At 45.7% G+C, this 12445-nt stretch overlaps 1 protein-coding gene across 3 annotated transcripts; it reads left to right on the top strand.

Annotated features, from left to right (window-relative positions):
* The first annotated feature begins 2546 nt into the window (after positions 1 to 2546).
* LOC311124615 (receptor expression-enhancing protein 5-like) lies at positions 2547 to 7599 on the top strand. 3 transcript variants are annotated; one of them, XM_084198731.1, is made up of 6 exons: positions 2547 to 2583; positions 2689 to 2853; positions 5563 to 5656; positions 5767 to 5905; positions 6004 to 6172; positions 6515 to 7599. In XM_084198731.1, the coding sequence occupies exons 2-6, from the start codon at positions 2736 to 2738 to the stop codon at positions 6550 to 6552; spliced, it is 558 nt and encodes a 185-aa protein (XP_084054857.1). In that variant the 5' UTR covers positions 2547 to 2583; positions 2689 to 2735; the 3' UTR covers positions 6553 to 7599. The 3 variants fall into 3 exon arrangements, with proteins under 3 accessions (XP_084054857.1, XP_084054856.1, XP_084054858.1); XM_084198730.1 differs by lacking the exon at positions 2547 to 2583 and having other exon boundaries at positions 2590 to 2853; XM_084198732.1 differs by lacking the exons at positions 2547 to 2583; positions 5563 to 5656 and having other exon boundaries at positions 2590 to 2853; positions 5721 to 5905.
* Positions 7600 to 12445: the final 4846 nt, after the last annotated feature.

The following is a 12445-nucleotide window of genomic DNA, read 5'->3' as shown; positions in this document are numbered from 1 at the left end:
GTGGTGTGTGTGTGTGTGTGTTTTGTGTAGTAATGTGGGAACCTGACAAAAGTCTATAAATGCACTCCCTTTGCTCAAACCAGAGGCCAGACTGTGTGGGTATGGGGTGGATAGCAGAGCCTTGCATGTCTAGCTTATCCCTGTTTCTCCCTCCCTCCCTGGGGCTTTTCTCCCCAGCTGTTCCCTTACTGTCCCCAGCCATTATACACACGTGTGTGTGTGTGTGTGTGTGGTCTTGAGTTTCCTTGAGGGCCTGCAGTGTGTAGGCATTGCAGTACTCTAACCTACTGACAGGGAGTTCAATACTCTTTACAGGCAGTACAGGCTTTAGTTCCAGCCCTGGTCCTGCAGAGCTAGCTACAGATCAAATCACATCAAAAACAGAGAAACAGCAGACAGAGGGGAAGGTCGATGGTGTGGTAGTAAAGTGGTGTTTTCTATATGGAGGTGAAGTAATGGTTATGGTTGTGTAGAGGAGGTGGTTTGGTGAACTATGCTCCTGTCATGATGTAACCAGAGTAATGTTGTCCTGGTGTGGGACTGTCTAACGCTGTGTGAGGATCTCAATTCTGTGTTCAGTGGACCAGCTTTCCATGTCATAGACTGTTGCCCCTCAGCACCTGCAGTAAGTGCTAGCTGCAGCAGGAAAGTCACTGTGCAGTCTGACTGAGGGAGGTTTTTGTATGACTCTAAATCACTGAGTGAAGAGCTCTGTGCCTCCATAATCACCCATACCATAGTAATCTCCTGCATCTTCAGCTTGGACACCAGTGATTGTAAGAGTGTACTCAGTACCTGATCTACTGCCACTGAATCTAGATGGTGTTCCAGACTGAAGTGTATTTACTTTATAGATGAGGAGTTTAGGAGCCTGTCCAGGTTTCAGCAGGTACCAGCTCATGTCATCATCAACACCAGATAAACTTGCAACAGCTTTGATAGACACATTCTCTCCCAGACGAACAGACGTTGATTAATTATCTTCATTCAGAACACGTTGTGCAGATGACTCTGAAATGGAAACAGTGGATAATTATCTTTGATTAGTCACAATAATCCAAATAAAGGCATTGGAATCGTGTTCCATGTGCAAACATGTAGAAGCCCATTAAAACCTTTTAAAACCAGTAGACCACAATGAGAGATGCTGAGAGTTTCTCACCCTGAGTCTGGAGGAACCCCAGCATAATCAGCAGTGGAATCAGTGATATTATCTTCGTAATCTGCATCAGCATCATCTGTGGCTCTAAGAAGATTGAACAGACTGAACCCAACGATGATAACGCTGCAGTCTTAGTGTCAGGAGCAGTGAGGTTCAACAGCTATGCAAAACACCACTCTATAGGCAAACACACACCTGCTGGGTGTGAAAGAGAGAGAGAGAGAGGAGACAGAGAAACAGCGAGACAGATCGAGAAAGAGAGAGATACTTATAACTTTTATATCTGTTATTTTGCTGTTAGCTATGAGTTATTCCATTCTAGGGGTCAACTATAGGATGATAACTAAATAATGTATTAAAGGGTAGGTTTCACCACCAAATAAAAAAAAGGTGTCAGACATTCTATTACATACAAAGGGTGTTATGTCAAGCTGAGCCCAAATTGTATCTGTTTTCAGGATGTACCTCCCGCTGGTATACCATTCGTCAAATGTTAATAGCCAGGATCCAAAAGACTGCACAAATGGATAGGCCTAAAGGTGATGCCTAGCCTAACTGGAGCCTTACTCATTACTGTATAGGGATGACGCTGATATTTACAGGTTGATGGCGCCCTCTTGTGCTAAAATGGCGTCACGCTGAAGTTCAATTCAGACAGAGAATAAAGTTATTTGTCAAACAGTGGTAGGCTCAGCGTCAACTGTTGGTAGAATTACAGACAGTGGAGGCTGCTGAGGGGATAACAGCTCATAATAATGGCTGGAATGGAGTCAATGGAATGGTAACAAACACATAGAAACCACATTTGATGTGTTTGATGCCGTTCCATTCATGCCATTCCAGCCCTTACTATGATGCCATTCCAGCCCTTACTATGATGCCATTCCAGCCCTTACTATGAGCCGTCCTCCCCTCAGCAGCCTCCACTGATTCCAGACTGGGCCTGCAAGCTCTTGTATTGCTTTTTGACGTAAATAACTAGATAGATGTGCAAGGACTAGGGCCCTGTGTTATGGACAATCATGTCACATGACCTGGATTTTAACCTGTGTTTAAAGCTTTTTCATCAAACTGTCCCTTCTGTTTTAATGCCAGATGGTCTGGCACCATCCTCAGACAGTTGATTTCATTTTTGGTCTAATTCTCATTTCTAGAAAAGGCTTAAAATAAAGGTTAAAATCTAGGTCATGTGACATGATAGTTCAAAACACATGGCCCTAGCAATGACAGAAAAGTATAAACGTACCCACTCCCCAGATATTAGTAGCATAATGGTTAACTGAACTTTACTGCCAGCAATAAACATTGAACTTCATCACCTGTTGCTTCAACTAGGTGGCAACAAAATAGTTTTCTGATTGGTTGTACCTTAATTAAACTCCTCCCTCTCGCTTCGCATGGAACCATATGCCCGACAGCTTGTACGCACGATTAATTCGGTGTAAAACTTTAACCATATGAAATATTTTAACGTTTTTCGCTTGTTAATTGACCGTAACATTTTGGTTTGATTTGTGTTTGTGTAGGCTAAGCATTCGAAAATCAACAAGTTCAACACCGCGCCACTACAAAAATGTTTGCCCAACTTCATAACCGCTATGAGGCTTTTTTGAATGAAAATAACTTTGTGACAGATCTCCTAGCTACGATGGAGGAGAAAACTGGGGTACAGAGAAAATATATCGCTTCAGGTAATAATTAATAATAAATCCATTTGCACTGTAGAACTTTGCCATTTGCTTGGTTATAATGTTGCACTCTGTCAATGTTGAAACATTGTAACTTTACCCGCTAGTGGATACTTTCTCGTTATACAACGTTGGCTAGTTTGACGAGGTCAGCACATATGACAGTTCTTTGGCTGACATGTCACATTACCTAACTAGCCTACCAGCAACAGTTGTAACTGATAAACGGTAACGCAGACTAGCCCAGTTAGGCCTAACACAAACAAACCACAGAAAACAAACGGTGTCACCAGACCAAATGTTATTGTTGTTACGTGACTGTTAATGACCATATAGGCCAAGGCTGCTTACAAGATGATTTTACGACACTCATTTGAAATAGCAAAGGTCGGATAGGCCCAACAGATTTCAGTTAAGCCACTATTAGATTTCGATTTAGCTGCTTCTAATGTCTAGCTAGCAGCTGGTCCCTAGCCAAGGGGTGTATTTATACCTCCTACAGAAATACGAACTGCTATGCTGAGATGGCAGATTCTAGGGTGACCTGCTGTCTATAGTTGAGTTGTGCTCCTTCTGAAGTTCTGCTGTTGTGCCGGTCTGTTTGTGCCATCATGCCTACTCATTCACTCATTGTTGACATTGACAACAATGGAGTTGACGAGCACAAACAGATCTGTGACCAGTCTAGTTCTGTTGCTGTTGTAATGTTGGCCTTTTTGAGGTGCTATTGACACTCGTACACAGTCTGCCAGTACTGATGTTTATGGAAATTACCTGAGAGCAAAAACCGAATGTTACGTTGGTCTGAGATGGACTTTCTGTTTACTACTGGATTAACTGGACCTAATATGCAGTAAAGATAAGTCTATACCCTAGGGGTGTGTGTGCGCCTTGGTCTGGTCAAGTATGAAGTGAAGTAATTGAACGTCTGGTGTGAAATTCTCTACGGCCAATGTGTGTTCAGAGGAGCCTGTAGGCTATACTGTGTAGTTTAGCTCTTCTTCTGGAGAAGGAACGCCAGCCCGTTAGTCTTCCATCAATGTCAGAGAGTGACTCTGTCTGCGCTACGCTGCCTGTGGAGGGACTCTGATCACATCACCAAGCATTCAGACATGTTGTCCACTGGGCAGTGTAAACTGTTGGGTGGAGGAGGGGGAAGGCGTTGGGTAGTCACCACATTAATGCTGCCTAGGACTATTGTCATGTCCAAACTAGGGCTCAGGGAAATTCCCAAGGTTGACAGGTATGCGACTTGGCTATACTCTGCGACTTGGCTATACTCTGCGACTTGGCTATACTCTGCGACTTGGCTATACTCTGCGACTTGGCTATACTCTGCGACTTGGCTATACTCTGCGACTTGGCTATACTCTGCGACTTGGCTATACTCCGCGACTTGGCTATACTCTGCGACTTGGCTATACTCTGCGACTTGGCTATACTCTGCGACTTGGCTATACTCTGCGACTTGGCTATACTCTGCGACTTGGCTATACTCTACGACTTGGCTATACTCTACGACTTGGCTATACTCTGCGACTTGGCTATACTCTGTGACTTGGCTTTACTCTGCGACTTGGCTATACTCTGCGACTTGGCTTTACTCTGCGACTTGGCTACAAGCAGCAGGGGAATGAAGGACACTTATAGTGAAGTATTTAAACAGTCTCTGTTCTGTTTTGCCTGTTATGGGGGAATGGATTTTTGATTAAGTCTGTAGCGTCCCGGTCTGTATGTGGGGAGAGTGCCAACACTGGATGCACTCCAAATCAGGAATTTAACAAAACACCATTGACACATTTGAGAATACTTTAGATTTGCTCAGTGTTGCTTTACCAAATCATAGTTTTGTAACCATATATAGCCTTCTGCCCATAACTGAAACTAGTCATCAGTCTTGAAGATCATGCGGTGTATTGATTTTTGGTTAGATTGATTTGATGTGGTCCTCTGTAGCTCAATTGGTAGAGCATGGCACTTGTAACGCCAGGGTAGTGGGTTTGATCCCCGCGACCACCCATACGTAAAAATGTATGCACACGTGACTGTAAGTCGCTTTGGATAAAAGCGTCTGCTAAATGGCATTATGTATTGGACTATAACTGACACTGATGAGACAACCTGCAGAGGAAAAGCCTGGTGCCATAGGTGTAAATGATTTCCCTATGCAAACAGGAGCTAAACCAAACAGAAGCCGTTTACCTGCTAGCTAGGGTTACAGTAGCAGGCAGCAGCTGCTTCTCTCTGTCCAGCTCTAAAATTCACAGATTGAGCCTATATTTTTTCTCCCATGGGAATCCATTGTACATGTGTTGACTAAAGTGTGTGAAGAGTTAATTGACAGACAGGGACTTTCACGGCTGTAGGTTGAACTCCCTGGACCTGGTTTGCGCTGCAGAGGAAATGTAGTTGCTAGTTTGTTGGTTTAGGTTAGAGCGGACCAGTATCTATGTGGAATCTCTCCCACTCCTGTTCCATGGTTCATATTCCACATGGTTATACTAGATGTCTTATGTACATCAACTTTGAATTTGTGAATGTCAGCGTTTGAATTGAGTTTCACGCGACGCCCTGTCCTGTTTATTCATCCAACATCCTGCTCTAACACACACACACACACACACACACACACACACACACACACACACACAAGATGTATCATGATGGTTTGACATGTCTGCAGATATCTGGTAAGAATCTCTCTGTCTCCAGGTGTGGTCTCTCTGATCAGTCTGTATCTGTTGTTTGGCTATGGAGCCTCTCTTCTCTGTAACCTGATTGGTTTTGTCTACCCGGCGTACCTCTCGTAAGTAGCACCTCAAAACATATCTATAAAGTGGTGTTGTCATGCTCACATCATATGCTTCCAGGTGAAGGGTTAAACCTGATTCATCACCTGTCCTGTCATCCAATCAGAATCAAGGCCATAGAGAGTAAGAAGAAAGATGATGATACTCAGTGGTTGACCTACTGGGTGGTCTACGGATTCTTCAGTGTCACCGAGGCTTTCTCTGACATCTTCCTCTCCTGGTTCCCCTTCTACTACGCTGGCAAGGTACGTGTGTGTGTGTGTGTGTGTAACATTCAATATACAGGAGGCCAAAACATAATAGAATCACTCTCTCCCTCTCTCTCAATCCCCCTCTGCCTCAGTGTTTGTTCCTGCTGTGGTGTATGGCTCCGGTGACGTGGAACGGTTCTGCTATTCTCTACTCCCGTGTGGTCCGTCCCGTGTTCCTCAGACACCAGGCCACCCTGGACAGTGTCGTCAACAACCTGAGTGATAAGGCCAAGAACATGGCTGATACTGTCACTAAAGAAGGTGAGACACAGACCCATAAACTAGATTTATATTGTGGAGATGCGGAAACAACAGTCTTCGGTTTTTCCCCAACACGGCCAATGTAAAATTAATACTGGTGCGAGTAATGGTCACCCAATGGCGCACGCAAACGTAAAGTGATAGCACATCAGGCAACAATATTCTCTGGGAGAATCTGACTCCTTCAGAAAAGGCATCTGAAGCAGTCTGACTGCTCCGAACTCTAATTCACATGTAAGGTATGATACTTAGTTATCCCGCATCTCCGCAATGTAAATCTAGCTATACACACATGGTCACCAGATCTGTGTCAGTCAAACTAACTCATGTTTTTCTCTAAAGCTGTCAACCTGGCTCTCAACCATGACAAGAACCAGTGACTGACCGATGTATGACCACAAGCCTCAAAGACGTCTCGACTCCGATAAACACACAGAACAAAACAGTGTGTGATGTCCCGTGATGAAGGGTAATGGACCCTGTCATGTGATCAGTGGCTGGTGACCACCCTGCTGCACACAGAATAAGCACTTGTTTATTTTGTCACTCTAAGGCATTTTCTGCTTTCTAGTCTGTCTTTTTAACAGTCGCATGTGTCAATGTTATATGATAAAATTCCGATAATCCAGGCATTGTAGCATCTGATAATCTGCGCAGCGTGACTGTTTTTAAAGACCGGTTGGAATGCAACCAGAAGCTTAGAGTAGCCACTACACAATCTAACTGACCTCTAAACAATGTGAATGTCTCAATGTTATCTGTAGCCTACTATCAGGAAATCCATGTCTGTGAATCAGCCACGTTGACTTCACAAATCCACACTTAGCCTACTCCCCTTTGAACTACCCCAGCACTAACACACCAGATTCAATAAATCAGACTTTGTGATAAGTTATAATTTCACTGTCCCAATACATTTGGAGCTCACGGTATGTAAATATGCTCTGAAATGAGCAGACTCTCCACTGAGACACGTTGACTTACTCAATCACAAATCCACCCTTAGCCCCTTCCTTGTTCGACCTACCTCTGTACTAATTCACCAGATTCAATGAATCAAAGATTTAGGTGGGTTAGATATGGGCTAGAGCAAACATTTCCCCATATGAATGGATTGGGAAACACGGTACCAGGGGCTGATGGAAGTTTCTAGGGAGTAGAGGCTAGGGGTATGTTTGGTATAGGGCCATATCTCTGGGCCAGGTCATCATTTCCTACAAGGTAGCCATGTTGTTATTTCAGTCTCTTGTATTTAGTGCATACAGTAGCATGTCCCCATAATGTCTGCAGATCTGTGCCAAAGATTTTAACTCCATCACCTGTCCTGAAAAAATGATTATGTATGTAAACTGAACTGTAAAGTCTTTGTTTAGTACGGTCTCTCTATTCTCGTCTTATTATATTGAATAAATCAAACTGGAACTTGAGTAATGTGCCGTCTGTACTCCATTGTTTACACTGTTCCACAACTAGAGTCTGTAACACCATGCCTTTCTCAGTTTTTTAGGAATTCAGAAATATGAATTTATTTCAAACTATTTAGGAAAGATAGCTAACTCATTGATCCTACTTTATGGCATACCCCCTGTGTCAGAGGAATCTGGCAATTCAATTATCAATCAATTTAAGTACCACGGAGAAAGGAAAAGCAGCAGTACTGCATATATCAAGGCTGGAGTGGAATAGCCCTGCACTAAGACGTTGCTATGCCCTGTTGACCTGTGCTCAGTACATTTACAGGTATACAGGAAGTGTAATCATCCGGGATGTAGTGAGTGTTTTGGTGAACGTTCACGCTCAGACGAGTCTGAATGGGAAGCCTCTTGTGTCCATGCTGGGAGTGTAATGTCTGACTAAACCGACAGATGGAGAATGGCCACACATTGCCCCAGGGACTATGTGTGTGTTTTTTGTGTGTATGCGTGTGCTGTGTGCTTAGTAATGTGGGAACCTGACAAAATTATAAATGCACTCCCTTTGATCAAAGAATTGTGGCCAGACTGTGGGGGAGATAGACATGCAATGCTCTGCTAACGCGTCCCCTACTGTCTCTCTCTCTCTCCCTTCCTACCTTCCTGAGGCTTTTCTCCCCAGCTGTTCCCTTACTCTGGAGACTGCCTTTGCTGTCCATGCATACATACATGTGTGTGTGTGGTCTTCAGTTTCCCTTCGGGACTGCAGTGTGAAGGGATTGCAGTACTCTCAACTACTGACAGAGGGAGACAAATACTCTTTACATGCAGTACAGGCTTTAGTTCCAGCCCTGGTCCTGGAGAGATACAGATCAAATCACCATTTATTTAAAGTGCATTTAAACATGTCTTAATACGCTTTACAAACAAATGATAATATAAAAATAAAACAAACAGCAAAGAAATCAAAAATAGAGAAACCGCAGACATACAGAGTGTACATTGACACAACATGAAGGGGCAAGACCGAGTAGGCTACAGGGAAATACATGGGGTTAAGACACAGAGCAGTAAAACATTAGGGAGTCCAGTAGGGCAGGAGTGACAGCCAGGAGGAATGGTGGAGTGATCGCAGGATAGGAGAATGGATGGATTCTGGAGTATTGTGGCTTGATTGGAGGGGTCTGGTGGGCGGGTCAGTGGGTGGACTGGTGGTTGGATCCTAGCCAGGTAGATGTTGGGCTCACAGGCTTGTGGGCTGGTGGTCGTCTAAGCGGGGGATGTGAGAGAGGCAGAAAGTTAGGGAAGCAAGGATACAGACATAAAACGTAAAAATGTAAAGGGTTCAAAGCTTTAGTTCCAGTCCTGGTGACCTGGTCCTGGGGAGCTGCAACCACCACACACTCCATGCCAATGTCCACTCAGAATGTGATTCTTGGAACTTTCTATGCCAAGATGGCGCCCAAGGATCTACATTTTAAACAGTTTACTGAACTCCGTGTATGGCTGTGGATGACTGGTCTCTCTACCCAAGCAGTTGGTGACACAGGACTATCAGGTAACACAGTTGAATGGGCTGTGGTTTCAGCATCATGGTTGGGACTGATCATGCAGTAGGCTAAGCAACCATTTTTGTTTAACCGCAATAATATATAAGTTATAGGCTATAAATAAGTGTGGGGGGGGGGGGGCACCTATCTGTGCGTTTCTATGTGTGTTGTGTGATGACGCGATGCTCCGCAAGCCTATAGAGGGATCGAGGGAGACTGGTATAGATGGAGACATACTGATAGAGGGAAGGAAGACGTCGTGGCACTAGACCTGTAGTGTATGGGAATATCAAGTAGAGAGAGAAAGAGATAAATATAGCTTCAACAATTAGAGAGAGAGAGAGTGTGAGAGAACACGGGCTGTGAATTCGCGGACGACATGAGATCTCTACATAAATAGTATAAAATGTTTTAAGACTCAGCGTTTTGCCTTACACACGTCTTGTCCGAAGACAGCCACTAAAACGGGACTACACATCAAGTTCAGGTATGTAACACGGAACCACAACCAGATCCATCTTTAGAAAAATCCGTTAGGCAATGTCGGTTAGAGAATGTTGATATTGTGTGGCGTTGCCTCACTTAGACGGTTACGCACGCGATTCTTGCCATGGTAAATGGTTATTTCTACCATATGTTAAAATTCATCTGGACATGTATGTTGCTGTTAATGCATCATAAACCGTGTGAATTATCGCCAGGAATGGGAGAGTGGATGATATTCTATGCAGGGATCTAACATGTCTCGTTTTGAGGATGAAAGGAGGATTTGGAGGATGTGATGCGCCTGTGAAATGATGCCACCGCCACCAAAGCGAGATGGCGTTCCTTCTTCCTGTGGTATTTATGAATGAAAGGGGCAGAGTAGGCTAGCCTGTGATGTCGTATTCTAGACCCACTGACAACAAACGAGGTCGTTTTTAACTCTTACTTTGCCTATAGCATACCCTGCTGCAAGCCCGCCATGGACATGCATTATTACACACATACACACACACACACACACATTAGGCTACATTCCACCAACACGATGGCAACGTGACGCATAGCCTCTAACAGTAGGCCTATGCTAAACCATTTTTAATCCCTCCATATTTTCATGCGGTCCATCTGGACATTGTACGCATGCCTGATTAACATTATATGTGCTGTTTATGGCAGGCTTTCTTCCATGACTATCCTGTAACTGTAGGTGTGTGTGTTTGTTCCCGATCCTTGTGTTTGTGTGGGTTCATAGTAGGAGGGAGGGGAGGGAGAGGAGAGGAGGGGAGGGGAGAGGAGGGGAGGGGAGGGGAGGAAAGGAAAGGGGGAGGAGAGGAGGGGAGGGAGAGGAGGAGGAGAGGGGAAGGAGAGGGGAGGGGAGGAGAAGAGGGGAGGAGGGAGAGGAGGGGGAGGAGAGGATAGGAGAGGAGAGGAGGGGGAAATGTCTTTATTCTTTTGGAACTTCTGAGTGTAATATTTACTGTTTTAATATTTATTGTTTATTTCACTTTTGTTTACTATCTACTTCACTTGCTTTGGCAATGTTAACATACGTTTCCCATGCCAATAAAGCCCTTAAATTGAAATTGAATTGGGAGAGGAGAGGAGAGGAGAGGAGAGGAGAGGAGAGGAGAGGAGAGGAGAGGAGAGGAGGAGAGGAGGAGAGGGGAGGGGAGGAGAGGAGAGGAGGAGAGGGGAAGGAGAGGCGGAGGAGAGGAGAGTGGGAGGAGAGGAGAGGAGAGGGGAGGGAGAGGAGGAAGAGGGAGTGGAGAGGGGGAGGGATGACAGTAATTCCAGTGATTAAGCTTTGTAGTATAGCAGAGGGTAGTAAAGAGAGATTGGACCATGGCTGCATGTGTGTAGGTGGGTGTTGGAGGAAATGTGTGTGTGTGTCATCTTCCATGCCCACGTTATGGTTGCATCAGAGGACACATCAGAGTTAGGATTAGTAATGGTTAATAGTTGTGTTGGTGGTTAGGAAGCATCGTATTGACCTTTCTAGCATAGCCAGATAGTTACAAACCCATATACTGTCTGTTCTAGCATGGTGATATGGTGACCAGCAAGTTTCTGATTCCTTTTTAAGAATGACGCATGAGTGTCCTGAAAGTATAATAAGCACGTTTTTATGAGTGCCACCTATTTCCTCTGATGTTCATTTGATTTTTGGCTGCACCTCGGCTCACACTGGTTGAAGTGCTGTCTGTCCGCTCCTCTCCTGCTGTCTGTCTGTACGCTCCTCTCCTGCTGTCTGTCTGTCTGTCCGCTCCTCTCCTGCTGTCTGTCTGTACGCTCCTCTCCTGCTGTCTGTCTGTCTGTACGCTCCTCTCCTGCTGTCTGTCTGTACGCTCCTCTCCTGCTGTCTGTCTGTACGCTCCTCTCCTGCTGTCTGTCTGTCTGTACGCTCCTCTCCTGCTGTCTGTCTGTCCTCTCCTGCTGTCTGTCTGTACGCTCCTCTCCTGCTGTCTGTCTGTCTGTACGCTCCTCTCCTGCTGTCTGTCTGTCCTCTCCTGCTGTCTGTCTGTACGCTCCTCTCCTGCTGTCTGTCTGTCTGTACGCTCCTCTCCTGCTGTCTGTCTGTCCTCTCCTGCTGTCTGTCTGTACGCTCCTCTCCTGCTGTCTGTCTGTCTGTACGCTCCTCTCCTGCTGACTGTCTGTCCTCTCCTGCTGTCTGTCTGTACGCTCCTCTCCTGCTGTCTGTCTGTCTGTACGCTCCTCTCCTGCTGTCTGTCTGTCCTCTCCTGCTGTCTGTCTGTACGCTCCTCTCCTGCTGTCTGTCTGTCTGTACGCTCCTCTCCTGCTGTCTGTCTGTCCTCTCCTGCTGTCTGTCTGTACGCTCCTCTCCTGCTGTCTGTCTGTCTGTACGCTCCTCTCCTGCCGTCTGTCTGTACGCTCCTCTCCTGCTGTCTGTCTGTCCACTCCTCTCCTGCTGTCTGTCTATCTGTCTGCTCCTCTCCTGCTGTCTCTGTCTGTCCTCTCCTGCTGTCTGTCCGCTCCTCTCCTGCTGTCTGTCTGTCCGCTCCTCTCCTGCTGTCTGTCTGTCTGTCTGTCCGCTTCTCTCCTGCTGTCTGTCTGTCCGCTCCTCTCCTGCTGTCTGTCTGTCCGCTCCTCTCCTGTTGTCTGTCTGTCTGCTCCTCTCCTGCTGTCTGTCTGTCCGCTCCTCTCCTGCTGTCTGTCTGTTCCTCTCCTGCTGTCTGTCTGTTCCTCTCCTGCTGTCTGTCTGTTCCTCTCCTTCTGTCTGTCCGCGCCTCTCCTGTTGTCTGTCTGTCCGCTCCTCTCCTGCTGTCTGTCTGTCTGTTCCTCTCCTCTTGTCTGTCTGTTCTTCTCCT

This window comes from Coregonus lavaretus (genome assembly GCF_964263955.1).
Source record: "Coregonus lavaretus genome assembly, contig: HAP1_SCAFFOLD_1874, whole genome shotgun sequence".
NCBI lineage: Eukaryota > Metazoa > Chordata > Actinopteri > Salmoniformes > Salmonidae > Coregonus > Coregonus lavaretus.
The sequence above is the reverse complement of the archived record's forward strand: the minus strand, read 5'-3'. Positions and strand labels throughout refer to the sequence as shown.